The sequence below is a fragment of the Ambystoma mexicanum genome, chromosome 1p (assembly GCF_040938575.1).
Source record: "Ambystoma mexicanum isolate Mex_15411 chromosome 1p, UKY_AmexF1_1, whole genome shotgun sequence".
Taxonomy (NCBI): Eukaryota; Metazoa; Chordata; class Amphibia; order Caudata; family Ambystomatidae; genus Ambystoma; species Ambystoma mexicanum.
The window spans coordinates 635,914,285-635,940,996 of record NC_090921.1 but is presented as its reverse complement, the minus strand read 5'-3'; the positions used below and the strand labels follow the sequence as shown (position 1 = coordinate 635,940,996).

General features: G+C 43.0%; 1 protein-coding gene across 2 annotated transcripts in view; it reads right to left on the bottom strand.

Annotated features, from left to right (window-relative positions):
• Positions 1-1,029: 1,029 nt before the first annotated feature.
• LOC138577868 (excitatory amino acid transporter 5-like) overlaps positions 1,030-26,712 on the bottom strand; it is a 518,879-nt gene continuing 493,196 nt past the window's right edge. For both annotated transcript variants that reach the window (XM_069649661.1, XM_069649664.1), the window contains one exon: positions 1,030-3,085. In XM_069649661.1, the coding sequence (XP_069505762.1) occupies positions 2,948-3,085 (138 nt within the window). In that variant the 3' untranslated portion in view covers positions 1,030-2,947. The remainder of the gene's footprint in view (positions 3,086-26,712) is intronic.

The following is a 26,712-nucleotide window of genomic DNA, read 5'->3' as shown; positions in this document are numbered from 1 at the left end:
GACGAGAGGAAGTGCATTCAAGCAGTTGGTGCATGTAAGGCTTCCATACGGGAAAAAGGAAGCAGGACAGAGTTGGTCCAAACCTATTAGTGATACAAAATTTACATGAAGCAGTTAAGACATCTGATGGAAGGGCATGGAATGTAAATAGGGTTAGTAATAGCTCCCGTTTGGGAGTAATTGTCAAATTGAGAAAATAAATGTCTGAGCAGGATGGAGTGGAGATGAGAATGTAAGAGAACGGCCCAGAATGGAATGTCGCAAACCACAATATCTTGGTGGGTATGTGGGTTGAGCGAATATTTTAATCTGTATCCGTTAGTGGCATGAACAAAGTTATGAGCAAAGGAAGAGTGGCGTCTGATACCATGTTAACTGTAAATAGTTATTAGCTAATAAATGTGTGTGGGGTATATTTTTCTTTGTGGTTTTTGCTATAAGGAAGGGAGGTGTGTAGCATTCCAGTGTGTGTTATCCTTTAGAATATGGAATGTCAGACACTAAGAACTTGAGGTAGGGGGAGGAAGAGGGTGGTGATAGCAGCACCTGGATGTACACCAGTGAGGCACAGAAGAAGTACTAATCCAGAAATGTACAATACTCTTGAGTGGACCATCATTCCCTGGGCATCATATTGCTGGAAACTGCCCATCATGTTATGTTTGCGGTCTAATCTTCCATGAATATAGAGGAAAGTATGAGTTACTTACTGTCGTTATTCTTGTACACAGAGTTCCGTTTACTTCAAACGCCCATCTGTCTATCCGTCCAGACCCTCAGAAAGGGCGGCTCTATAATAAAGTGAAAGGACTGTGACGATGAAGCCAACAAAGTAGGTGAGGAGCCATGTGTAGGTGCGGCTTCAGATGTCTTCCATGTTGTGCAAAGGGCCCCATATCCCATTAGCTTGGACAAAAGGAGACTAGGGATTAGGCGTTTGAGGAGAAAATTGTGTTATATTCATCAGTGTCTGCAGGACTGAAGAGACGTTTTCTGGAGGCCACACTGTGAGGGAAATCAACAGACTCATTATAGAGAGCAATTGCAACTTTTTATTGCCATAGCAGGTTTCTTTTCTTGGATTGTCTGATTTTTGTATTAGGGGAACATTGTGTTCACTGCGTGTCTGCTTAATTGTTGGCTGAGAAGAATAACCTGTAAATACTGTAAATGAAACAACAGATGAATACATTTTAAGACATGAACAGTACAATCCTTTGGATCTTCTGGAAAGTAGGAAAAATATAATTTTTTCTTTTATATTGTTTCTCCGCTCAGTCTCTCTCCGCCATTGCTGACAGGAGACAACGAACCTTGTGCCAGAGATTTGCCTATTAGTGCTGCGGAATAGTGAAACACTCAGTCCGTTCTCTTTGTCCATAACAGCACTGTGACATCATTACCTACATAACCTCTCGAAGTCACTCCAAAGGATAGAATCGCTCAAACATCTTCAACGATCAAAATAACAGACTCCTAAATGGATCAATGAAGACTTGCCTCTCAAGTCCTGTGATATGTACTGCAATCATCTCCCACACAGACCCTCTCTCCTGTCAAGGATTGGCAATGGCTTGCAGCCACGCTCACCCAACATACCAACCAGCATCCCAGCTTAGTTTGCTCCAAAAACGGGCTGCCCTCAAACTCGAGGGGGTCGGGAGGGGGGTGTTGGAAGTCACCAAAGACTGCTCTGTCATAATATTTGGAGCAGAGTAACTTTGCTTTTTGGAAATAAGGCTAGGATTTCAATTTAGATTGATTGTCTGTTGTATTTTCTGAAAGGATGCATCCATTGTTTCTTTATTTGTGTTTGTTTTTATGAATGCGAGTGAGGGGTGCCTAATCCTGTAGAGAACGCGCCCCCTAGGCTTTCACTCACCTTTCCCCATGTCCCAATGTTTAGTTACTTCTGGCCCACTTGCATTGTGCCATGGCTCTTGCTGAGCTAATGAGTGTGTTTTCCTTTTATGTGGGACCATATGGCGAACAATAGGATGCATATTAAATAGATCATAACAATCAGTGTGACAAATAATCTGTGATTGGAATACTTGACAGAAAGGAAATGGACATGGTCAGACTAGATAGTTTGCATCTGCCTGCGCTTTATTCGTCCTTCATATCGAAGTTGGGATGAATATGCAACCCTTGCACGGCAACACCGTGTGCATCAGAAAACGAATTTGCATATGTTTTAATCATGCCGACAGGGCAACATATCTCCTTCCCCCACATCTCACCAGCACACTGTACAAAGATATTATCAATGCCCTTTAAAGAAAAATAGCTATCACCTAGCACTCGCCAAATCTCCAAGGCCTATGTATGGCGATTGAGCAGTTCAGCAACACAGTGTAAGATGAGGGAAGGTCTGCATAGGTTAGTTTCCTAATCCTAGAGTAATTTCCACAGTATGTGTTTCAGAGGTTGAACAATACACAAACAATCCTTTGCCATGAGTGAGCTGCCTTTGTCACCTTTGCAGCAGCATCTGTGCGTTGGTGAAAAGTAGTGGACTGCATCCTTGTATCTCCATGCCTTTGTGTGGTATGTGTATCGAAAGCTTCTCGAAGCTTGGAGGAATGGTCTTATGCGTGAAGCCCCAGAAGAAGTGTAATAACAAAGGAAGGGCATAGTGCAGTCTCCACCTGGTGAGACAGTGAATGCCCTCGTGCCATAGCAATTCGGGAGTCAGTGGAGCCCCCACTCTCTGACCCCAAAGTCATGAAAGTCTGGAATTGGTCGACCACTGTGTCATAAGTGGCTGTCACAACTTCAACCAACATGTTCTTGAATGTATTTTCCCCACATGCAATGCTTTATGTACAGGAGATGCTGTTAGCATGAAGGCAACAGGCCACTGGTTGAAATTAATAAGCTGTCCGCCCCCTGATCTATTTTGGCCACAAAACCTTTGACTGAAAGCTCTGAAGGTGTACTTCGGTTAAACCTGGCACACATTGTAATGAATTCCTGTTCGTTCCGCAAGAGCCTCTTCAATTATTTCCATCACTTCATGCTCTTTGGTGATTGGTCTCCGCTGATTGTTCGAACATGGCTCTGCGGTAGTCAGTAGATTTTGCTGGAAAAGAAATTACATTTTGGTGATATATACTATGTTTTCTTAAATATGTCTTTCCAATTTGTCTTGTGAAGCGAATCGAATGTTCTCTGTAAATTGTGGTGGATTTAAAATAAGACACATCTGTAATGCTCCACTTGATTTTGGGCGCTACCTTAACTTGTGTAGAATCTCACAGTAACACACCAATAAAATTCTATTTTTTTTATTTAGTTCATCACGAGCCTTTTAGCAAAGAAACATCAATCCATAACATCACATCAATATTGAATCAAAACGCAATCCTAACAAATAAAAAACAAGATCATCTTAATAAAAAAGAGGCCTCCATCCCCACCTCCCAATTATCCACCTCGCGTATCCCAATTTCCAATCTACATCACTCTACAAATGTTCTAGAATCTGAAATTCTATTCTGCAGCTCCTTCGCCCATGTGTTAGCCATCGAGAAGTCTTGTGATGCAGAAGGATACCAACCCAGCAGCAAATAAATTGTTCTACACATTCTCTATTTAATAATCGACTTTTTTTCAAATTCTTTTGGAAATTTAATTCGAAGCATTTTTTAAATGAAATTGGATATTTTAATGTTTCATATCGCGGCTCTCCCGCCCCGTTTTACTGATCTGGTATGACGGAGTTTGCAGAGCCTTCCCCTAATTCTCACAGTTTTAGATCAGTTCAAATTAAACCAAACCTGGCAGTGGAATAACTTTGCTGAAAATGTTGGGGTGTGAGGGGGACATGGCATCTAAAGGAAAGGGGCCCTTGCCAAATGAAGGGGACAAAATGGTGGCCCAACAACGTTCTGGGGTACAAAAACCATTGTTGCCCTTGCAACCCCCTAAAATTATGCTCATGAAACCTGGGCTGATTTTGCAGACCGACAAACATGTCAGTTATTTTCAAATGTATTGTATATGTGTAGAGTCACCTTGATCACAACACCATAGCAAACAACTCCCTGAAGGGTGCTGTCTGCAAAACGGATGGGGGCGAGAAACGAAACCCAAATTTCGTCTGACTGTAAACCGAAAAAAGGCTGTTCCTACTCTCCTCACTTGTTTTCACTTGACGCTGAGCAGAACTATTAACATGCAAACATTCCTGCCCTTAATATACAGATGCCTGTCTCTGGCCCCACTCCAGCCTGCTAGCCAATGCATATGCTTCCCCAACAATCTCCTATGGCCCCGCTCTAGACCCATGCAGGGTGAGACTGGGCCATAAAATTGTCTCGGGCACCAATGAAAAAGTGTCCCACAGTTGGAAATGGCTATTCATTCCTTTTGTGGCACTGTTTGAATAGTAGTAACCAAGGGGGAGCTTTTTGATGAAGTGTGGTGCAAATTATGCATTTTAAAGAATATTTATTCAGCAACACTGGTCAAAACTACTAGCCGCAGAGTGAATTAACCCATCAAACGGGCCCAAATTGGCCAAAAAGTGGCCTACTTTGTCCCAAAAAAGTGGCCCACACCAGAATTGACTGTAGATACAACTCTATTTTCAAAAACCAAATCTTAAGTAAGCGTGCCCGGAGAGCAACATGGTGGCTACCCCGATACAATTTGTGGGCCAGGGGTGCAGGCTTGGACTGGCCTATAGGGCAAGAGGCCCATGGCGGAACCAAAAACACACAATTCTGGTGCAGTTTAACATAATGACCAGCCACAACAGCCTAGAAGACTGAAAAAGCAGACTTCTTTCTCAAAAGCAGGGACGTACAGGATGTTAAAACCTATGCAACTCTCCTATACCACTCTAGAATGTCATTGAAGACATTACAATAAAAACTACATGGGACTGAATATTAAGACAATAGAAGATCAAACACTACTGGAATATGAGTTATTTTTAAATGATTGGGTAGTAGTCCCATATGTAGTCTCAGATATATTGTTCCCGGACATAGGTTTTCTACATACATGTGGTTTCACCAGGATGCGGTCAAGACTTCTGGGCCTCCTTTAATTGGTTGCAACAACATTCTTTTACTTAATTGGGGGATTATGACATTTATAATCATCCAATGTTTGACATGTAAAGTACAGCCAGTACATTGTTACAATAAATCTTAGTGCTTACTGATATATCATAAGACTAATTATAATGGCAATTATTAAACCCCCACATGAATGCCATATTGCACCTTTTATAGCTGAAAATAATTTACATTCCAGCCTTCCAATTGGGGTTTTGATGTCAGCCAAGTCTCTTGTGACATAATATCCTAAGACTTCACCTGCCAATCTGATAAAAAGCTACTAAAAGCCCTGGGATTCCATGAAACCAGGAGCAAATTCCTTGCTTCATGGCTAGGGACGGTGAAGATGTGTGGACTGCGTAACACTAGGCAGCAGGACCCAGTCAAGAGACTCGCCTTCTTGACCATGTGGATGATTATTAATAAGCATAAAACTGTCTAGTGCCTGCGTTAATGGATGGATAAACACAAACTCTTGAAAAATAGTAAATCATTTTCTGCAGCCAAATGGGCCCTCCCAGAAAACCTAGTATAAACCTTTTATTCCCCTAATGGGGCCTTATTGGGAGGCACATTATTAAAATAGTCATCAAAGTTCACTTTTTGACAGTATCAACTTTAAAACCCCTGATGATCGCAGATGCACATGAATTAATGATCCAGGATTAGAAAGTGTAAATTCCTCTTGTAAAATGTCCTTAGAGGTGATGACTCTTAATATCGAATTCCATTAAAAAGCCTCAAGGCACAAGCCCTGTTCAGAGAACTGCATTGTAAAATGAGCAGATCCCCACATGCCCAACCATCTTAATTAAATTATTAGCACATGTGGCAGGAGCCATTATATCAGTAACGTAGTCTAAGAAAGGAGAAGAAACCCGTTCCACTTCCGGTCCTAAAACGACGTTGGACACCCGAGAATCCCCTGTAACTTTATTCACAGACAGAAAATTCCTAATGTCATCAGATGCCAAGGTTCCCTACTTTTTCCGTTTAGACCTTTTCTTAGATACAGACATAGCCTGCCGAGGTAATTAGTAAGGAGTGTTTTCGGCGCCACTTATCCTCTCTTCTGTAGGTGCCTTAGCCGCATGGGCAGCTGTTAAGGATTGTGTGACCAAAACAGCGTATTTTTGTTGAACCCTTTCTTAGCTCTCTTTGATGGACTCTTCGAGACCTCCTTCCTGGCATCATTATGCCCATACCCGTTTCTTGACCTGGTGGAGGAGCGGGTGACCGCCCGTGGGGTGCAGAGATAAATAGCTCAGGAGGAGGGCTCAGGAAGGGGCCCATCCAGAAAGCTGCCTCTGAGCTTGCCAGAGAAAAGAGTAAGCGGCCTGCTGTGCCAGTGGGTGCTCCTCTGTGATGTTGGGCTGGCTGCTCTCTGCTGACTTGTGGATAACTACGATGCATTCGGAATATGCAAACAAAGGAATGAATAATCCAAATGCAGTGTGTGAAATGCTTTGGAGTCACACACCATGTGCCCCTCATTATTTGTGTTAACTGCCTTTTAAGTGGGGCAATTTATAAGCCATGGCTCATTTACCAAGCCATTGTGTTTACACAGTACGTGCCTAAGATTTCAGTGTTCACGCCTGAACATGAAGCATTTTTTTTTCAGAAGGCCAGCACAAGTATCAGTTAGCTGAGGTGTGCTAGTGAGCCCAGTTAAGATGGCTGCAGGCCTGTAAAGCTCCTGAGCACCCCATTACATCCGGACAATAATCTGCTTGCCGTAGTCATAATCCTCAACTCATCAACTTTGTAGAACAACTGGGCGATACCTGGAGAAGTTTGACATGTTTATGAGGGCTTTCGGCCCGAGATAAATCGATTGAGGATAGGGCATGTGGGGCTGAATGACTGTCTGTTTCGAGTGGGGAAGCATGAGTTGAGGGACTGTGTGGTGTGTGGGGTGCCTGGGACTGTGGGACTTTTTTGCTTAGGTGTGAGAGACATGTTGAAGAGACAGAATTGATGAGGGTTCGGTTGGCTGCGCTGGGTGAGGCTGAGCTGAGTGGGAGGGCTTTGCTGGGAGGTGACGGGGTGAGAGGCAGGAGGAGGAGCAGTGTGATGTTGGATTTTGTGAGGCAGACGGGGCGGTGGTAGGAGTTGTGAGTTTATGTGTGCTAGGTATTGATTGGTGGGTCTGGTGCACATCATCCTTTAGGATGGGGAAGCGCCTGCGTGGGTCCGCCCACGCCTCCGATAATTGAGAAGAAGAAGAAGAAGAAGATAATTGAGAAGAAGAAGAAGAAGATAAATATATGCATGAGCACTACTCTATGGATTGGAGGACCGGGTGCTGGTGACCGGTACCACCGCCTGTGGAGATTGCAGCGACTGCGTCTGGTGGTGCATCGCGTAGAAGGCTGCTGTAGGTGAGCCGCAACAGAATTGCCTTAGAGCAACTTGTGGAAACATGCAGGGGACTCCTGATGCACTGTGTTGGCAGTGGGTGCGGGTGTGGACCCACATCCGAGGTGCGCATCGGCACCCCTGAGGATATTGATTTTGGCAGGGAAGAGCTGCGAGGACGTGTAGCACTTTCTCCAGCAACTGTGCCTGCAGCAACTCGCTCATGCAAGGCGAGGGTGGAGGAATCGACACAGACGGGTGGAGAGTCTCACTGGGTCTTCCTCTGTGATGGTGGGGGCCTGGAGGCACTGATTCTGCTGTGGACTTGTGACACCTAGGATTCGGCGACCATCACAGTGCAGCACTGCAAGATCCATGTGGTGGGTTTTAGTTCCAGTCGGATTGGTGCCTGTATTGAAGTCATAGCGACCCAACCTTAGGGCTGCACTGGGGAGGATCTGTGGCTGAGGACTGTGATAGTGCCATGCTGTTTCAGTGCCCCACAAAGGAAGGACTGTGTAGTCCTGGCATTTCCAAGAAGTGAGCATGTGGGGCAGGTGGCGCCCATGTACTGAGAAGGTGTGGAGTGTTGGGTGGTTCATTCTGCTGGGACAGACAGAATTGGCAGGATTGCAGTGTGGGGGCAGTGACTCTGGGCTGGCGCACCTGACTTGTGGGACTGCCTAAGCAGCAGTGCCCTTGCTGCAGCCTCATCGGGGGTGGGGGAGGGGGTTGCCATACAGGAAATGCAGGGTGAGGAAGTATTCATACGGTGCATCCCTTGGTGGGCAAGAACATGCTCCTGATGGGGATAGGTGATGATTCATGTTTGATATCTGACTGTGGAGTGTCACTCAGGATTTTCAGTATGAGGATGATCTGACTGGTAACACTGCTTGCAGAGCCACTCCAGGTGGATGACACATTGTGTGGAGATTTGATCGGCCAGACCCTGGGACGCTTGTGGAGGCCAGCTGTGTGTGCCTGGACCACCCCCCTTTTCACTTTTTTCTTTCGGTATATTTTGGTGGAGTGATACACACCCTTGATACATCTCCTGCGAGTGCTGCTAGTTGTCGGCTCTGGGGGTTGCACTGATTGACACTAACTGCGGGAGGAGGGGCTTTAGCTACCTTGGAGGGTGTGGCAGTTATGGGAGAGTTTTCTTGGGTGGACGGAGATGTATCAGTGGGGACTTTGGGAGGTGCTGATCTGCCTTGTGCAGTTCCATTTGATAGTATACTTAGCATGACACTGTAGAGAGGAGTGGAATAGAAGGCAGACAGTCGGTGTCATGTCTAAATCACAGATGTCCGGTAGACAACAATCAAAGCTGCACTTTGAGATGTCCAGCCAGGCTAAGCATCAGGCGATGGTGGAGTCGTCATATGGGAGCACCTCTCAATCCCCCTCCTTGGATCCTAGTGATATTAAAGCTATGCTTAGTCAGCTGAAAGCAGGTATTCAGTCACTAGATGGGAAAATGGACACCCTAACATGTAAGGTGCACCACATGCAGGTGCGATTAGATAAACCTAAGGAAAGGCTCGACAAGGTCGAGGGTTAAGTCTCGACAGATGAAGATGAATCCTCCGCTGCCACGCATGAACTAGTCCTGGTCCGAAGGACTCTCAAAGAATTAGCTGATGAACAGGAAGATCTTGAATCTCGCACCCACCGGAACAATCCGAGGATGGTTGGGTGCTTGAAGCAGCAGATCAGCACAACATGGAACTCATGGTTGAGGATCTCTTGCGGTAGGTCCTTGGGAGTGAGGATTTCTCGGAAGTGTAGAGAGGGCCCACCGAATCCCCAGCGGGCGGAAGCTGATACCTGGCGCACCAGCCAGGCCAATAATAGCTCCGATGTTGAACGATCATGATAGAGACTTTGGCTTATGGAAAGCAAGAGAAAAGGGATCATTGCTATATCTGGGCGCAACAATCTGTCTCTTCCCTGATTTTTCAGACAAAGTGCAAGCATCCAGAAAGACTTATGTTGATATTAATAAGAGACTCTGGGAGAGAGGCATTAAGTATGCCATGCTCTTCCCCGCCAATCTTACAGCGGAACACGAGGGGCGGGCACTGTTTTTTCAAACATAGGAGGAGGATAATACATTTCTTGAATCGCTGCCGAAGGTTCTGCGGCAGAGAGGGAATGAGCAGGGGGAGAATTACCCATGAAATTTAAGCATGGAATGGTAGTTGATGGGTCTGTGATGATGCTTTTGTTTCCAAATGGCAAGTGTGGAGTAATTAATGCAGTGGTGCTGAGGCAGCAGAGTGCTAGTGCAACCTCACACAAAGCATTTGTTAGTTTGTTGGTTGGGGAGGGGTGGTGGTAGCTGGCAGTTTGGGGTTGCTGGTGGGGGTGGGCTGGATGGTTGGTGAGGGGTTGGAAGGAGACAGTGGTTCTGAGGGTTGCTCTCTACCAATCTCTGATTTGCTATTACTATTGGCTGTGGTGGTGCAGCGTCAGTGAATGTGCACTGTAGAGCCCAGTATGGCTAAGATGCTCACATGTATGACATGGAATGTCAGGGGCTTGAAGTGCCAGTCTAAATGTCGTAGGGTATTGCAATATATTTAAAATCATCAGATAGAAATTGCGTTTCTCAGGAGACGCACTTGACCCCGACTGGGGAGGCAAGGTTTGGGCAGAGCTGGGGCTGTCATCGCTATTTCTCCTCTTATTCCTCTTACTCTAGAGGGGTCGTATACTGCTGCTGGACTGAGTTCCGCCTGACTTTGGTGATTAAAGATGAGGAGGGATGGGCATTGCTTGTGTTAGGGACTGTACAGGGACAAGCGGTTAGTTTCATTAGCTATTACGGCCCCAATCAGGATTAAGTGGAAACGCTGGAGTGGATTGCGCAACAGTTAGATAGGAACATGACTGGGTGATTATATAGGCAGGAGACTTTAATGCAGTGTTAGAACCTGACCACGATAGAACTGGAGGGTTTATAGACCACTTCTGAAGGTAACCTGTACATAACGGGACCTACGCTGGGCTTGGGAGTTGGTTGATATTTGGAGGGTTAGTCACGAAGGGGAGGTGGCCGTACACATTCCACTCCTTGCTACATCGATCGGCTTCCTGAATAGATTACTCCTTGATATCGGACACAATTGTGGGCTAGGTGGCTGTGACTGGGATATTAGCACCTACATTGTCTGATCATGAACCAGTGGTACTGGCCCTGCAGATACTGGGGTGAACAGGAGGGGGAACACCTTGGGTTTTTAGAAGTGAGTTATTGACGGATGAGATATTTTGGGAGGGGATCACACAAGCTATTGACCAATTTCATTAGGAGAATGTGGGATCGGTTGAGTCACAGGCAGTATTGTGGGAGAATTTTAAATGTGTGATTCGAGGGGAATGTATCTCAAAGGAATCCAGGATATTGAGGCAAATCTGGAAGGAACTGGTGCACTGTGAGGGCCGCATAAGACGTCTGCAAGAGGATACAGTGTCAGTGAATACACCAGCTAGCCATGTAGAGATTAAGGAACAATTGGATGTGTTCAAGTTCTTGCTGGGGACGGCAGCTGTTCGTCGATATTGGGAGGGACAGCGCCCTGGTGGGTTACTAGCGAGAGCCGCAAGGACTGATGTGCCGAAGGGGACACATATTATCAGGTAAAAATGTGCGAGGAGAGTCGAAGTTTGGGGATGGTGATATTGTTCAGGAATTCTGTGCATTTATACTCTGCTGTATTCCTCATACACCCGAACTCAGTCTGAAATACATTGTTACTTAGATCAGGTGGCATTGTACTGGTGGACGGATAAAGAGAGAGAATGGCTGGGCCATCCCATAATAATTCAGGAAATTCTGTCTGCAATTAAGTGGCTATCATCTGGGAAAGCCCCTGTGCCTGATGACTTCACAGCTGAATTTTACAAACATTTAGCGTTAAAGCTAGCTCCACATCTGTTGGAGGTGTTCCAGCAGGGGTTGAGAGATGGTTAGTTGCTGGAGTCCATGAGGCAGGCAGTGGTTGCGCTACTGTTGAAGCCGGGGAAGGAGGTGGATTATCGCTCCTCCTACCACCACATCTTGCTTATTGACTTGGATAACATTTTAGCTAAATTACTGGCGACTATGTTGGTGCCCTTAATGCATCGCTGCGTGAAGTCACACTAGTCTGAATTGATGCCAGGGCTCTCCACCTCCTACGCGTTGCGACGGATGTTTCTCACTACTATAGTGTATCCAAGTGTGCTGGGCTGTTTGGCTGGACACACTGTGCGTTTGTTCCCCTGAGAGGCAAATATCGATTCACCTTCTCTGATTGTTGTTCCTTGTTTCTTATTTGTAGTCCTGCCCCCGACTCCTGCTAAAGGCCCCGCCCATAGCAGTCTCTGATTGGATTCTTCTTCTTCAAAACACCCGTGCACGAGCACCGAAGTGTATCCAAGTGTGCTGGGCTGTTTGGCTGTTCGGCGGGTCGGCAGGAAGCAGGAGTTTGAATTATTTCTAATTATCAATACTACTAATTTATTTCTTGTGTTAACTTTATGTACTCACATTTTTGGTTAAATCTGCGCTGTTTTGTTGGTGCTTGTATATGGTTTATTTAAAATTTGTTTTTTTTTCTCTGGCTTCTCTTTTTTTCTTTTTTTCTTTTCCCATGCGTTTCACCGTATGTGAATGCCACTGGTGTTTTCTGAATACGTACTGCTGGCAAACGCATCAGAATATTCAATCCAGGCAAACATAGTGTGGCTTACTTACTCGATACATTGCTTGGTAGATAAGGCTTAAGTATGGTGGGTAGTTTATGCAGTGGAAAAAGCTTAGTGGATGGCAATATACACATTGGTCTAAATGTAACTGCTCCTGTTCAATTACACAATTCTTGTGATGGCACAACTCTACTAGCACTACAAGTTTCAGTATATAATGAACGCACATTGGATGTAAACAACGTTCCCTACAGTATGCAATCACTAACAATTGAACCCAATGATGCTATGAATGAGCAACTGCTGCATTATACACAGAATGGAATTAGAGGGGTAACGAATGTTATCAAAGATACGCACGAAGTAAAATTAGCTACTGCTACAGTGATGCATGATGTTTAGAGTACTCATGTAACGATGAATATTCTGATACTCGCTCTGAGATACCTAACTACATCTCTGATGTTTCTTTTATAGCACTTGCATTAGTTAATGAGTGGGAAAAACGATGTCGTATAGCTCTAAACCCCCAATCGCTGGTGGTATTTTTACCATCAGAAGTATAAAGAATTTGTTTACACAATTTACAAGATGTACACTCCCCTGATCCATATGGAGGTCATGACAAACATTACCGGGAAAGACCGGTGAGACCCTCGAGTAGTTCTCCTATACTCACCAACATGGGAGTAAATGAAGGGGGAGTGTTTTCACCTAACCAGTACAAGAAGAAGACATTTGAAAAAGAGGATCATTTAGAGGAAAGGGCATGCAAACATTTTGACATAAATGCCGATATAAGTTCCCAAAATAGAAAAAATGATGAAAAAATCACGAGTTTTCCTGTAACAACTTCACTCTTGAATCTACTTGATAAGGGTTGTGAATTAACACATATGCATGTGAACTCCCTAAAAGAAGGGATGCTGGGTCTGTCAAACAAAATATCTAAATTAGAAGGTCATCTACTTGCACAGGCAACTGGACAAATAGAAAGACATGGCCTAGTGGACGCATGCTTATTGAAAGCCCCAAACCCTGTGGATAAGAGGGGAAAGAATCAATACACACAAACTTCCGAGATAGTTGCCTTTGAGACTGCTGATACACAAACTTATGCTAAAGCAGCTGCTGAGGGCACTAAGGTGGAGATACCACCAAATGTGGCAATAGATCCAGTACATTTAATGTTGGCAATTAAGGAAAACTCCCTAAAATTGGATGATGTGTTTCGTTATTTAACTTCTCATCAACGTGACTTTAAATTTGGTGGGGAGATAGATACTGCAAATGTCGCGATACGAAATAGTTTGTCTGATACAAAGGAGGACTCGCCTAATAGTCCATCTCTGCTTGTGAACATAATTAAGGAACCTGAGGCGATACTAACAAAATGCAAGACCCACAGAGCTCAAAATTTGGCACTCATGAACTTAAAAAATGAAGTAAAAGATGGTGTGAAAGAGGGACAAGAATCTGATGAAAACAATGTGGTGTTTTTTTCACTAAAAATGAAGCGTGCACATGCCAAGGCTTTAAAAAGGGAACACTAAATAAAAAAGAAAAGTACCAATGCTCCTCTAGAGACTGATAGAAAAAATACAAAGAACACAATTACTATGCCAAGAGATGGTGAAGGAACTGCAGGACAGTCTATTAGCTCTCCTGTGGGATCAGAAAATGAGTCAAAGATTGACTTGACTCAACTAAATGAGGAATCGAAGGTTGTGTTAAATCTGGCCTTACCAGTACAAGACAGCCTGAAACAACAAAAAAAAGGGAGACACAAAGGTAAATCTTAGAGAGGGGTGGGGGTGTGTAAATGTTACTTTGGGGTCTTCTACACAAGGTCGCTTATCTACCTTTTATCCCCTCACTGAAAAGAAAACTACAGGAAAGTCACATGATGGGAAAATAATCTCAACCTTCAACAAAGCGACAGTGTCAAAAGACAATAATGAGGGATTGGGGGCTACATACACCTCCCCTCATCCTGTCAATGGAATGTCTGACCCTCTAGGTTATGTGAATGCTAAAATGGCTGTTGCAAATGACAATGAAAATCACGACACGCCATCAGACCACAGAATAGATAACAAGGACACCATGGGTTTGCATGAGGCAGTTGAAAATGTGGTGAGGGAACCAAGGGCTATCAATAGTAGAATGCCCCCCTCCAGAGGCAGTTTGGAGCAGGAGAGCATTGAGTGTTCCTTTAACACAGAAACAAGGTACATTCTGGGGTGGTCCAGTTATCAAGCAATAAACAGCAAGCAGAGATTGAACAGATCATTTCTGTTGAACACATTTAAGGGTAGTCCACAATTGAGGATGCTTCACTCTGATGACATTGAATGGTTGAGGCTGGCTAACCACAATAATCTACGTATGATTTGTGCACCACAATCCGTGATCGTACTCAAGTTGCTGTGGGAGCACAGGGAGGACTTTGAGTTACGAGGTCTCTCGTTGCGGTTGTTTAGATCTATCGAGGAGGCTGATGTGTTTCTAGAGGAAAAACTCCAAGCTACTGATGCAGTGGGGTCTACCTCAGCAAATCCACAGACTGTGTCTACACAAACTGCTGGACTTATTTATCAGATCTCAGCAATGGTGGGTGCAGCATCTAATATCACTTGGCTGGCCCCTTTAATGACCTCAATCCTTGAATTTTCATCCAAACAAAATCATTCGTAACCGAATGTAGTCAGAAATTCGACCAAGCAGGACTTCAAAATCTTATCCTGGAATTGTTGTGGAATAAAGAATCTACTATATTGGCCATCATGTTATGTTGAAATGGGCTCCCCCATGATCTCATTACTACAGGAAACTATGTGTGTTGGGGCGCTCGTTATTGATGGATTTACGATTTTTAGTTTACCTGCTACTAAGGGTGTAACTGGATGTCCTTCTGGGGGAATTTCTATTCTCATTAACAACATCATAAATCATCAATCTCAAGTTCTATAAATGGTTTGTTAGCAGTAGAGTTTGTTGCTGCTGGTTTGTCTGCTTGCTCATTTATATTGATATGTATTTACTTTATTCCTGCCGTAAATACTATAGATGCTGCATTCGATATGTTGGATGAAATTCTTGAAGAGGCCATGATTAGAAATCCAAATTACTTGATTATTATTGGGGGTGATTTTAATGCAGTGTGTATCAAATCATTGGCTAAAGCCAAAAACAAACAAGCATGGCAAAGAGGATCTCCTTGTAAGGGGAAGCGTTGGACCAGCTACTTCAGAGAATGGAACATGCAAGTGGTAGGCTATGTATCGGGCACGCACAGAGGTACCTGGGTAAAGGGCTCAGCTGCGTCCTACATAGACAATTTTTTTGTATCCATTGCCTTAATAGGTATGGTTGACAAGGTCCACATCATTGATTGTACACTTAGCGATCATAGTCTTGAACAAAGAAGTCTCGCTAGGTTTGGTACCTCGTACATGTAGGGAACTGACCTACTTGGTACACAGAGATGCATGGAGGGTCTCTAATTTGCACTTAATGAATACAAAGCAAATATGAGAGAAGATTGGAATGTCCAAATAATAAAAAAACACATTGAAACCTTGAGTCAGCGCCCCAAATGGGACGCTTGTTGTGACTCACAAAGATTCAATGTTGAAATTGCCAAACTCAAACGTGAAAGAAATCAAAATTTAAGAGCCTCTTCTAGGTTGCATCTAACTTGTGCCGCTTATAGTGAGAGCAAGAAAAGGATTAGATCAAAATACAGATATATGATACAAGCAATTAAATTTAAGACAAAATTACAGATAAATCAAAGGATTATGAATCTGCTCATAACTAAAAACACGTGGAACATTTGGTCTATACAGAATGGTAAAGAAAGTGTGGCTTTACGTGATTTGGGTGCTTCCATTTCTGCGTTTACTTGGCAGGAATATATAAGAGATAAGTTTAAACTACTAACCCAATTCCAACATATAAACTCTGGGATATTCCAGTATAAATGTAATGAACCTTTGTTCTTTTCAATGCAGGATATTGTTGCTGTAATAAAGTCTCTAAAAGCATCCAAGGCGGCCGGGCCTGATGGCTTGCTCTCTTTCATCCTCAAAGATGATCCTTATTTCTGGGCAGCTATTCTTTTTACCAAATTCTCAAACATCTTAACTACGAATACAATACCAAGGTCATGGCAAAATGCCATTATTATTCCCATTTTTAAGAAAGGGAATCCCATGCTTCCATCTAATTATAGACCAATAGCACTTATGGATGCTTCGGCAAACGTTTTTGCCATCATATTATTGCAGCACCTGCAATCCTTCATAGAACATCTACTCAAAGTGTCAAACTGGGTTTCGCAAAAACATGGGGACTTCTTTAAATGCTTTTGTCCTATCACATGTTCTTGCTAAATCTAAAATACCTAATACCGGTCCAGTATACATGACAGCACTTACATGACAGCACTTGATCTCACCAGTGCTTTTGATACAGTAATAAGGGAAGTCTTGTGGATGAAATTACTGTGTCTAGGCTTTCCGAAACGGGTGGTGCAGCTGATTGCCCTGTTACACAATGAAACAAATTTCCAGATTAGAATAACTAAATCAGGAGCAGTTACTTTCCCCATTTACACAATGACAGGGGTAAAACAGGGTTGTAATTTGGTGGCCACCTTATTTAATTTATATCTCTGTGATATGGATACACAATGGAACGAGATTGGCATGTATTCTATAAAACTTGGAGAGCTGAAAATCTCATGGCTCTGTTTTGCAGATGACATTGTGTTGTTTGATCGAACCCCTAGTGGGCTCCAACACAAGTTGAATCAATTCTGCAAATATGCTTTAATGCACAACCTTCTTCCAAATTCAGCCAAATCGGAAATTGTAGTTTTTCGAAATCATAAAAAAATCAAATCTTATGATTGGCAATTGGCTGGAATTAAAATTGAATGTGCCAAGACAATTCGTTATCTTGGTTATCCTTTAACAGACCAACAGTCAAAAAAATCTTGGGAATTATACTTCAAAAATAAAGCGCACCCACTGGCATCAATGATGAAGGTGATATTTGGCAAGTATTGTCAATTTTCAATGTTACCACTTTTCGATTTGTATTTACTAAAAGTTGAACCAATATTACTATCTGGATTGGACATGTGTCTATTGAACATGGATGAGACGCTGAATAGTATACAGGGTAACCTATAGAAACGCACTTTGGGATTGTCCCCGATGGTGCCAAACTCCATTGGGGCTATCATCCCTAGCAGCAAGATGGGCATGGCAAAAGTTATCCAGATATGCAAGCCTTATGTCTCCACATCACAACTCCCTTTTCCTTGATCTAAACGTGCTACTCAGCAACAGAAGCCTTAAATCCTTGTTCAGATTTGAAAACCAAATGAAGACTATTTTAGATAACATTGACTCTTCTACTGAAGATCTCATCTTAGGTTTGCCGAAGATAAAACAGAACCTATATGATCACGATTGGTCTGCAACCCTAAATCGCAAAGAAAAATAAAAAACATACTATGAATACGCACAATGACCAAGGAGGAGAGAGCTGAGATCAACTTATTTATCTCAATGCCCTTCTAGCAAAGTTTGAAATGTATATTTGCGTTTTAAATTGAACCAGTTCCACACATTAGAACGTATCCAATGTTGGCATTTGCCTATTACGGTTAACGCGAATTTAAGTTGTCGGTTTTGTGAATGTGGAAGAGTGCTTGAAACCCTGAAACATCTTGTGGTCGATTGTACATTTTTTGAAGATGACAAAAAGAACTTGATGGGGATGTATGCACCCCAAGATACTGATATATCGAGGTCCTCTTTTTGGGAGGGATGCATGTACGGGGGTAGTACGCGTTTGCTATTGTCACTAGCACACATTGTATGGAGAATTGATGCAGAACTTTTAAAGAAAAATGAACATTTGATTGTAGCAGTGGGTAGTGCTTACCCATGAAAAATCTGCTACATGAGTGTAATCCCAATAATGGTACTATCGAAATGAGTTAGTACATCTTCCTTGTTAATGATCTGTGAAATTTATTTTATAAAATTAATATTGGATACTGGTTAAAATTTGAAAAGAGGAATTTTGAATAATCACAAATTGTAATGTGATTGAATCAAATGAATAGCAATTAACTTTAATTGTTTTCTCTTTCTTCTATTTTAAGTGATGTTGTAAAAGTTCAAAATGTATGTTTGAACTAAAAACAACTTTTAATAAAAACATTTTTTTTACAACTGTGGGTGGTCCGACAGGAGGTATCAACTGTGGCAGCATTATTGGATGCATCTAAAGCATTTGATTCAGTGGAATTGCCCTTTCTTTTCACAGTACTACGGAGGTTGGGGCTGGGGAGGGGTTAGTCTCCATGGTTTTGCAGATCTAGGCCTCACCTGTTGCAAAAGTTCAAGTGAATGGTCAACCTATTGGAATGGGGTAGGCAACAGGGGGTGTCCTTTGTCGCCGTTGTGGTTTGCTTTGGCGATAGAACCTTTGGCCGAATTACTTGCAGAATGGCATGTCCATAGAGGGTTGCAGTTGTGGTTATAGGTCAAAGGATCGACAACTAAAGGATCGAATGGTCAAAGGGTCGACACCAAAGGACTGAAAACAAAAGGATCGAAATGTATTTTTATTTGTTTACATTCTTTTTTTTTGGGGGGGGGGGGTCCCCCCCGCCCAACCCCCGTTTTTTGTGGTAAAAAACACTTTTTTTCCCTAAAATAAAACCCCCCAAAAAATGTAATTTAAAAAAAAATTAGATCCTTTTGTTTTCAGTCCTTTGGTGTCGATCCTTTGACCATTCGACCTTTTGTAGTCGACCCTTTGACCGGACACCTGCAGTTGTATAAGCACAGGGTGGTTGTCTCCCTCTACGCGGATGACATGGTGATAAATATGAAGGAACCATGGGAGAATCTGGCCCCGATTATGGTGGATGTGCTAACATTTGGAGACTTCTCTGGCTTAAGGATTAATGTAACAAAATCAGTACTTTTCCCGCTCAGGGAAGGTACAAGTCGATTCAATGATGGATATGAATTTCAGTGGCATACGATCTACACTCATTATTTGCGGATAGACATTGCACGGACCCTGGATAAGTTTTATATAAGTAATTATGAGCAGGTGTAGAGCATGCTCGATTGGTGATGGGCAGGTGGATGGGGTTGCTCCTTACTCATTATGGGAGGATATTGCTTGTCAAAATGGTCCTGCTGCCGCGATTCCTGCATGTGTCTCTCAATGTGGCTTTGGCGTTGCCAAAGTCGTATTTCTGGGACATACAGTCAGAAGTTCTATGGTTTATTTGGGTAAGTAAGCAGGTGCATGTGTCTTGGGAGACGTTGGTGGCACCACTGTACAGGCGAGAGTTAGCATTGCCTGACTTTGTGACGTACTATGAAGCAGCTCAGGCATGCTTTTTAACAAACACATGGATAGGAGACATGTGAAAGTGGAGAGAGCTCTTGCAGTGCCATATCTCTTGAGAGCGATCATATTAACGGTAGAACTTTCAAGCTAGGCACTATGTTGGAATTGACTTGTAGATTGTGAGTTCGCATTGCGAGGCAAGAAGTTATCAATTCCCCGAAACTCCCAGTTACGCACGTCCCAGGATTGCCGCTCGCCAGTGTGCAGGGCTTTGTGAGTTGTATGAAGCGATTGAATATAATCTTGTTTTTGGGATAGGTTTCTAGATGGTCAATTCTTAACTGTGGAGGGGTTGAAGGGTAAAGAAATTGTCACTTCCCTGGATTTGTTTTTATATTTCCGATTGAGAGAATCCCTGAAACACCTATTCCCCACCTTACCTAGGGAACCGAGGATGGTCCCTATATTGGATGGGATGCTAGGACAGGTAGATACTAGCAGGGTTGTGTCTAATCTCTATATCAGAATACATGATGGTCGAGTGGGATGGGCGGAATCTTCTTGGAAGACATGGGAGAACTCATTGGGGTGTGTTGTCTCGGAGGAGGTATGGGCCAACTGCTGTGGGAAAACAAGGAAGGTTGCCATTAATAATCAGTTAAAGTTGATTCATTTTAAATATGTGCATCAATTTTATTACACCCCTGCTAGGTTTCATAGAATTTTTCCAGCCACCTCAGATGGTTGTGCTTGATGCAGTGCTACACCCACAGACTTTATACATGTGGAATGGAGCTGCCCCCCTGTGTTAAGGCTTTGGGAACAGGTATTTGTGATACTGAGGAATATCATAGGGGAAAAGGCACCGTTTCCAGTTATCGCCCTGCTAGGATATAAACCTATCCCAGGGCCAGTGAGGAGACTGGCGGGACTGCTCTTGCTTTTAGCTAAGAGAAGAGTGGCAATGGTCTGGGGTGGATGACAGGGACCTAAGATGGAACAATGGAGGGATGACATTCTTTATTGTAATGAAATGGAAATGGAGTATGGTAGACTGGTGCATCCCTGTGCCACAGCCAGGGACATTTGGGATCCATATAAACAGTATCTTATAGCTAGGGCCTGAGTGGGTGCGTCGGACTCTGGGGAGGATATTGTGTTAATGTTAATGATGACTGTTTGGGGGAGGTGACCCTCCAACCGATAATGGGAGAATGCAGTGGCCAGGGAGCGGGGAGGACGCTTACTGTTGACATTGGCCAATCAATATGTTGTAATAAAATTGGATTGCTGTATGTTACTGAGCAGAGAACAAGGACCTGGAGAATTGTGGGGAGGAGGGTTGCCTGGCTGGACCACTGTCTGTTAGGTTTTTTTTCTGTTTCTTTTTGTGGTGTATTGTTCTTACAAATACATTTTTAAAAGTAGTATCAGTTAGCTGACCAAACCTATGCCTTCTTCAAAGAGAATTAACGTGCCACACAGAAAAAGCTCTAAACTATTTTCTTTATTTACATGGCTCTTTATTTGACACAACAACACTTTTCTTTTGGTATATTACTTTCTAGTTACATATGACGCATCCCTGGGAAGGTTAACTATCATCATCTTTCTTAAGTATTCTAGTGGCTGTTTTGGCACATTGACTAAATGCATCCGTGCAGCATCAAAGGTCTTTTAATTTTCTAAACATGCCAACCACTGCATAGTGCGCACACCAGATGGCATAACAATGTCACTTGGCACCTTGTTTAGGAAAGTAGAGTTCATTGTGGGTCACCATGCAGACAGTAGTCCATGGCAAATCAATGCAGTGATGTGTGCAGAAATGATTTGTGCGCTGCACGAGTCACCACCCTGTTGGTTAATGGCATCTATGTGGTACTCCCGTATGTAACAGCACATATGCCTGTTTTTGTCTGATGTGTCCAATGTCCATACAATAGTAAACTGGAACGTGTTGTGCATGTGGCTCTGATGAGTATGCCATACTGTGCCCACACTTAAACACGTTAAGCAATCAAAGAAGTTGCCTCAAATTGTGCATCCACTAGGTCAAACACCCTTTCTACACTGCCACACCATGATTTACACTAGCTGCATGTCAGCACTAATCAAATATGCTAATGCCAGCTCTGTTGGATAAACCATGGACTTGCTCTTTTTTGCAGAAATAACCCACGGTGCCTGCATAAATGTGAGAAGGTAGTGGCTGATGAACTGTGGACCCTTTACCATGCATTAGAAGCCGGTTTTGTTTAAAACGCTTCATCAACTTATTTCTGGTCCGGCTAAAGTTTGTAAGAGGTATAATCCTTTCTGTGTAGCCTTTCTGTGCATTGTTTATTGGGCGTCCTATGTATATATATAATTCCCTAAAGATGTTTCTGTATTGGGGGTTGGGCATGCTCACACGGAGGCCTGACCCTTCCTCATCTAAAATTCTCCAGAAACAAGAAGCAAAAGAGCCCTTGTACCCATTTGAGTGGCTGATGTTGCAGGCATTTTATACTTGCATCCAAAAACGTAAGCTGTTTGAGTATTTATGGTTCATGGTTACAAGTGTTATGAACCATGATGTGAGCACCAAGCCATGCGTCTGTTATGAATTCATAGATCAACACATACAATCTGTTTATCACAGACTTGTTTATCAAATATAGAGATCTCTAGTCACTGTTATATTACAGAAAAGCTCTGTCATTTAATGCAAAGCATACAGCAACCCTCATTGGTGGTATTTGTCCCCTTTCCTACTCTCATAGAGGTATTTTGAAAGAGTACAATAAGAGTCTACCAGACTGTCCATCTTAGAATGATAACTTCTATCAAAAATAATTCTTATGGTTAGTCTAGTATTATCCCATGCGAAATACAAGTGAGGTGGAACAAACAGAACACCTGCAACACAGGGCCAGTGGTAAGTAGGGCCTTCAGACCCTGGCAGGCTGGTCAAACCGCAGTGTGCCAGTACGGACCGTTTGAAACTGCAATCAGGCAAGGCCTTCCCTAAGAGCAGGTTACAGAAAACCCATTTACATGGGCAGCAACACCAGTGTTTTCACATTAGATTTCTTCTGGAAAGTACTTGAATAACAATGTTATGAAACCAGCTTCATTTATATAGCAGTTAATTATTGATATTGAGGAGGTGTTTCGTCGCACGAGACCGAGGTGGGGGTGTAGTTTGGGAGTGACGTGTTAGTCGAGATGGGGACGGGGGTTGCATTCTAGTGTTTCGCTCTGGGCACCAAGTTGGCTAGAAACTGCCCTGTTTATGCCCTTTCCGGCGCTTATTTATTTATTTGTTCTGTCTCTCCTCCAGGTGCATCGAAATGCCTTCCGATGGTATGACTGGGCTTCGCGAATCTCCTTTTAGTATAAAATCCCATCTTCAACAGGAGCAGAAGACTTTGCCATGCCCCACTCCACTACTTGGAGGAGATGGTCATCAAAAAGGACTATAGACACGGTCTTGTGTAACCAATGTACGTGATCACGCCGGCATCTTGCAAGCTTTAACAAAAATTCTCTATCATTATATGCAGCCTTTATTTTACGTAATAATTCACTATTCATCTTTAGAGGCAATATTTTCATATAAACACACCATTAACTTTAAGACTATGTGCAAAACTCCGAGGGATGATGGGGCGGTGTTGGTAAATGGTTTTAATGTAATATGGGGGTTGGGGGTGGCTAGAATTGTGTGCACAGAAATGCTATTGTAACGGGTAACGGTTGTCTCCGGATGATGAAGTTTAAAAGCAAAACACATTTTCATCAAAAGCCTTGCATTGTTGGGTCTCACCCAAGACGGGATTTTTTTATTTCCAACTAATGCGATCCAGCACACACTTATTATTAAAGCTGCACATTTCCACTATGGACTGGCTGCAATGAGAGGCACACAAGGACACTAAAGCAATGCAGAGATTGTGAGATTCTATCTGTTTATTTGTTGTTGTTTTTTTCATTTGTACTGGGTGGCCATACCCACTTTTGGTGTCACTAATTTGTGTGAATTAAAAAGCAAAGTAATGGTGATTAAAAACACATGTTTACTTTGAACATCCCCACACGAAAACATAAAATGAACCCCCATTTAAGTATCCATCTCCCCTCCCAGCTGGCATGGACTTTCCCCCAGGTCCACCTAGCCCTAGTCATGCCAACTTGTACCACCAATTTTACCACTCACCTCAACACTATAGGGCTGGAATCATGAACACATTTTCTGCCAGAGCCAAAAGTGTGGCTGATGGTAAGTTGCAGGATCCGGTTATGTTGGATCCAGCTTATTTTACCGGGGATACATTTTATGCAGGTTTTGTTGTGGGACCTCCAGTGCCCCTATTCAAAGGTATAAAAACCCAGAAAATATAGCAGGGCAATTTGAGCTGCATTTCACCTGGCCCTGCCAGCCACCCACAATCGCGTGAGACGATAACCACATTACCTATGATGTGGGCTTTTGTAGGTACTGCAAGCCCGGCTCCGGGAATTTTTATCTGGGTGGGACAGGTTTGTGATGAGGGGGCCCAACTTCCATTTTGTGTGGGTGTAGGAGTACCCTAAACAAGTACTGCCATTAAGCCAGATTTCTCAGATCAGTGATTCGGCAAAAAATGTGATCCGGGATCTGGAAAAATCCATTTGCACCCTTACATTGGTTTAGTCTGTTAAACTGCTTTATAAGTTGCAGAAGCCTGGATTGAAACCGAGGTTGTTAGTACCAGGCTTGACACATTTACCTGCAAGACTTCTTGAATGTCTAATATGCTTGTTAGGATTGCAATCCCTGGCACTTTTAAGGCAAAAGGATTCTTGTGCAAGGCTGACAGATGGTCCCGGGTAGGTGGGGCATGGGTGTGGAGCTGATTGTGGGAGTAGTTAATGACTGACATGAGTGCAACAAATGTAACAGGTTTTTTAGGTTGTCTTTTTCTACTCTTGGAGTTGTGTGTTTAGAGGTATGACTGGCTGGATACAGCCTGTTCACAGCACCAGGTTCTGCAACATAAGATGATTTTCCCAGGTTCCCTCAATTTGTTCAAATGGGAGATGTGCTCTCGTCTTGCACATGCTCATTCCTTCCAAAATCACAGGCTCTCCAGTACCCCTTTCAGTCTTCTGCTCCCTTCTTCCATTTGCTCCTCTGTTTCTTTCCATAAGCTCCCTCACTACTTTGACCTTCCATTTGCTACTCATTTCATCTTCAATACACTCCTTCATCTCCATAAGGAAAACTATTGCCAAAGCATTAAAAATGAAAGCTGTATACTGCAGAACCTTTCACTGAGTCTGAGAGATGAATCCCAATTAATCATGCCCTAAGACAAATGCTTAGTACTTAGTAGTTTTCAACATAATGATATAATTGAGATATAAAAAACAGTACAAAGCGAAAGAGAAGCAGAACAAATCTGTGTGGCAATATCTATCTCCTGATCTTCCCTTCCCATCTGCTCCTTCCAATCTGCTCTCCCCTTTCTATTCTATCCACTCCTCCTACACCGTGCCGCCCTTGTCACCTTCTTTCAGCTGCCCCTGATAACCATACCCATTTACCACCACTCCCACCTAGCCCACCATGTCTTCTTGGCCTGGCCGGGGAGAATCGAGGATGATGCTACCGCCTCCTTTGCAGTGGCTGAGCAATGAGGCCTGCAGTCCTTATTCCATCTAAGATGATGTGTGCACTCAACAATACCTCCCCGAGTACTGTGGCTACTCCCAGCAGGCCACGGAGGAGGTGCTTGTGGTCCAGCAGTTTTTATTTTGAAAGACAGCCCCCAGCCTCGATAAATATTGAAACAAGCAATAATATATTTTGTTTCTAACAAAATGACTTTTTGAAGCACAGAAATTGATTTATTGTTGCAATTTTGTAGCACATTTTAATTGGGTTTAGGGTGAGTGGCAGTGCTAGCATGCAGGACAGAGTGGGATCAGGAGGTAGACAATGCAAGTTGAGGGGTTTCCGGGCTCTTGGTATTGCTCCTGGCTGGATGTGGGAGGAGGGAGGACGGGCCTCCGCTCCCCTGTCACCCCCATACATCATTGTCTCGTATATACTGTTTACATACTGTTTATAACATGCAATTGTCCATGATGACTTCTTATTTGACATGTTTGCTTCACTATTGAATGTCACAATGTTGTTCATTAAATGTGGCCTTCTTTTTCTTCTAAAGAAAGATGTGCAAGTGTGTGTGTGTGAGACCCTGGCGTTTTTTGAATAGCTCATAATGCAAACTGGATCACTTCTAGGGGCTCCTCATTTTGGCAGGAAACACACAGTGAGATTACTCGATTTGCCCAGGATTACACACTTTGTTTAAGTAGTAAACCAAGATTTGGAGCCCAGCAGCAATGTAGGTACTTGATCAAACATGTTTCCAGCTCAAGTTGGTACAAATAATTTTTGAAGTTTGGTTTTAAATACCTACAATAATACAATGTTGAGTCTTTGCAGACAAGTCACTTTTTGTACAGAATTTTAAATGATACTTATACCCCGCTTACCATGGTTGCTACTCTGTATATAAAAAAACTTTAAGTGATGGGAATGATTTATAGGAAAACAAATGTTATTGTTCTGAATTGTATACTTTCATAACAATGATGGTAAACCATTAAAATGAAATGTTATTAAAGGTTTCTGTATTTTGATTTTTCTCTATACTTTTTCCATTAATTTCATTTCTTTTTCTTACTTCCCTAACTTCTTTTGTAAATGTTTGTAATAAACCATAAACAATCGAAAAGAATACTCAATTGTATACCGATTACTTTAAAAATGCGCAAGTAACATGATAAGTCAACCGACAATGTGTACATCATTGTAGTAATGGGTTGATGAAAAAGAGTATTGGGGTAATTTTGGAGGGGACCACCTCTGTTTGAACTTCTTTGCAAAAGGACCTCTACAGGCAATTTGAATTGTTTCCACAAAGTACTGGAAAAGTAGCAAAACATAAGTAAAATCGCCTTTTCTCTACAATTTTACACTATGTGGCTGGAAAGGTGTAACTCTCTCCCACAGTTAGCGATTTGGAATCCACTTGCTTTTTCCAATAAAGCTACAATCATAGGTGGTAATTTTCCAAGTCCTACTGAGTGGAAAAAGTGGTGGTAAAATGATTTGATTGTAGCTTTATTTTCCCCATCCTGGCTGGGCCTGCAA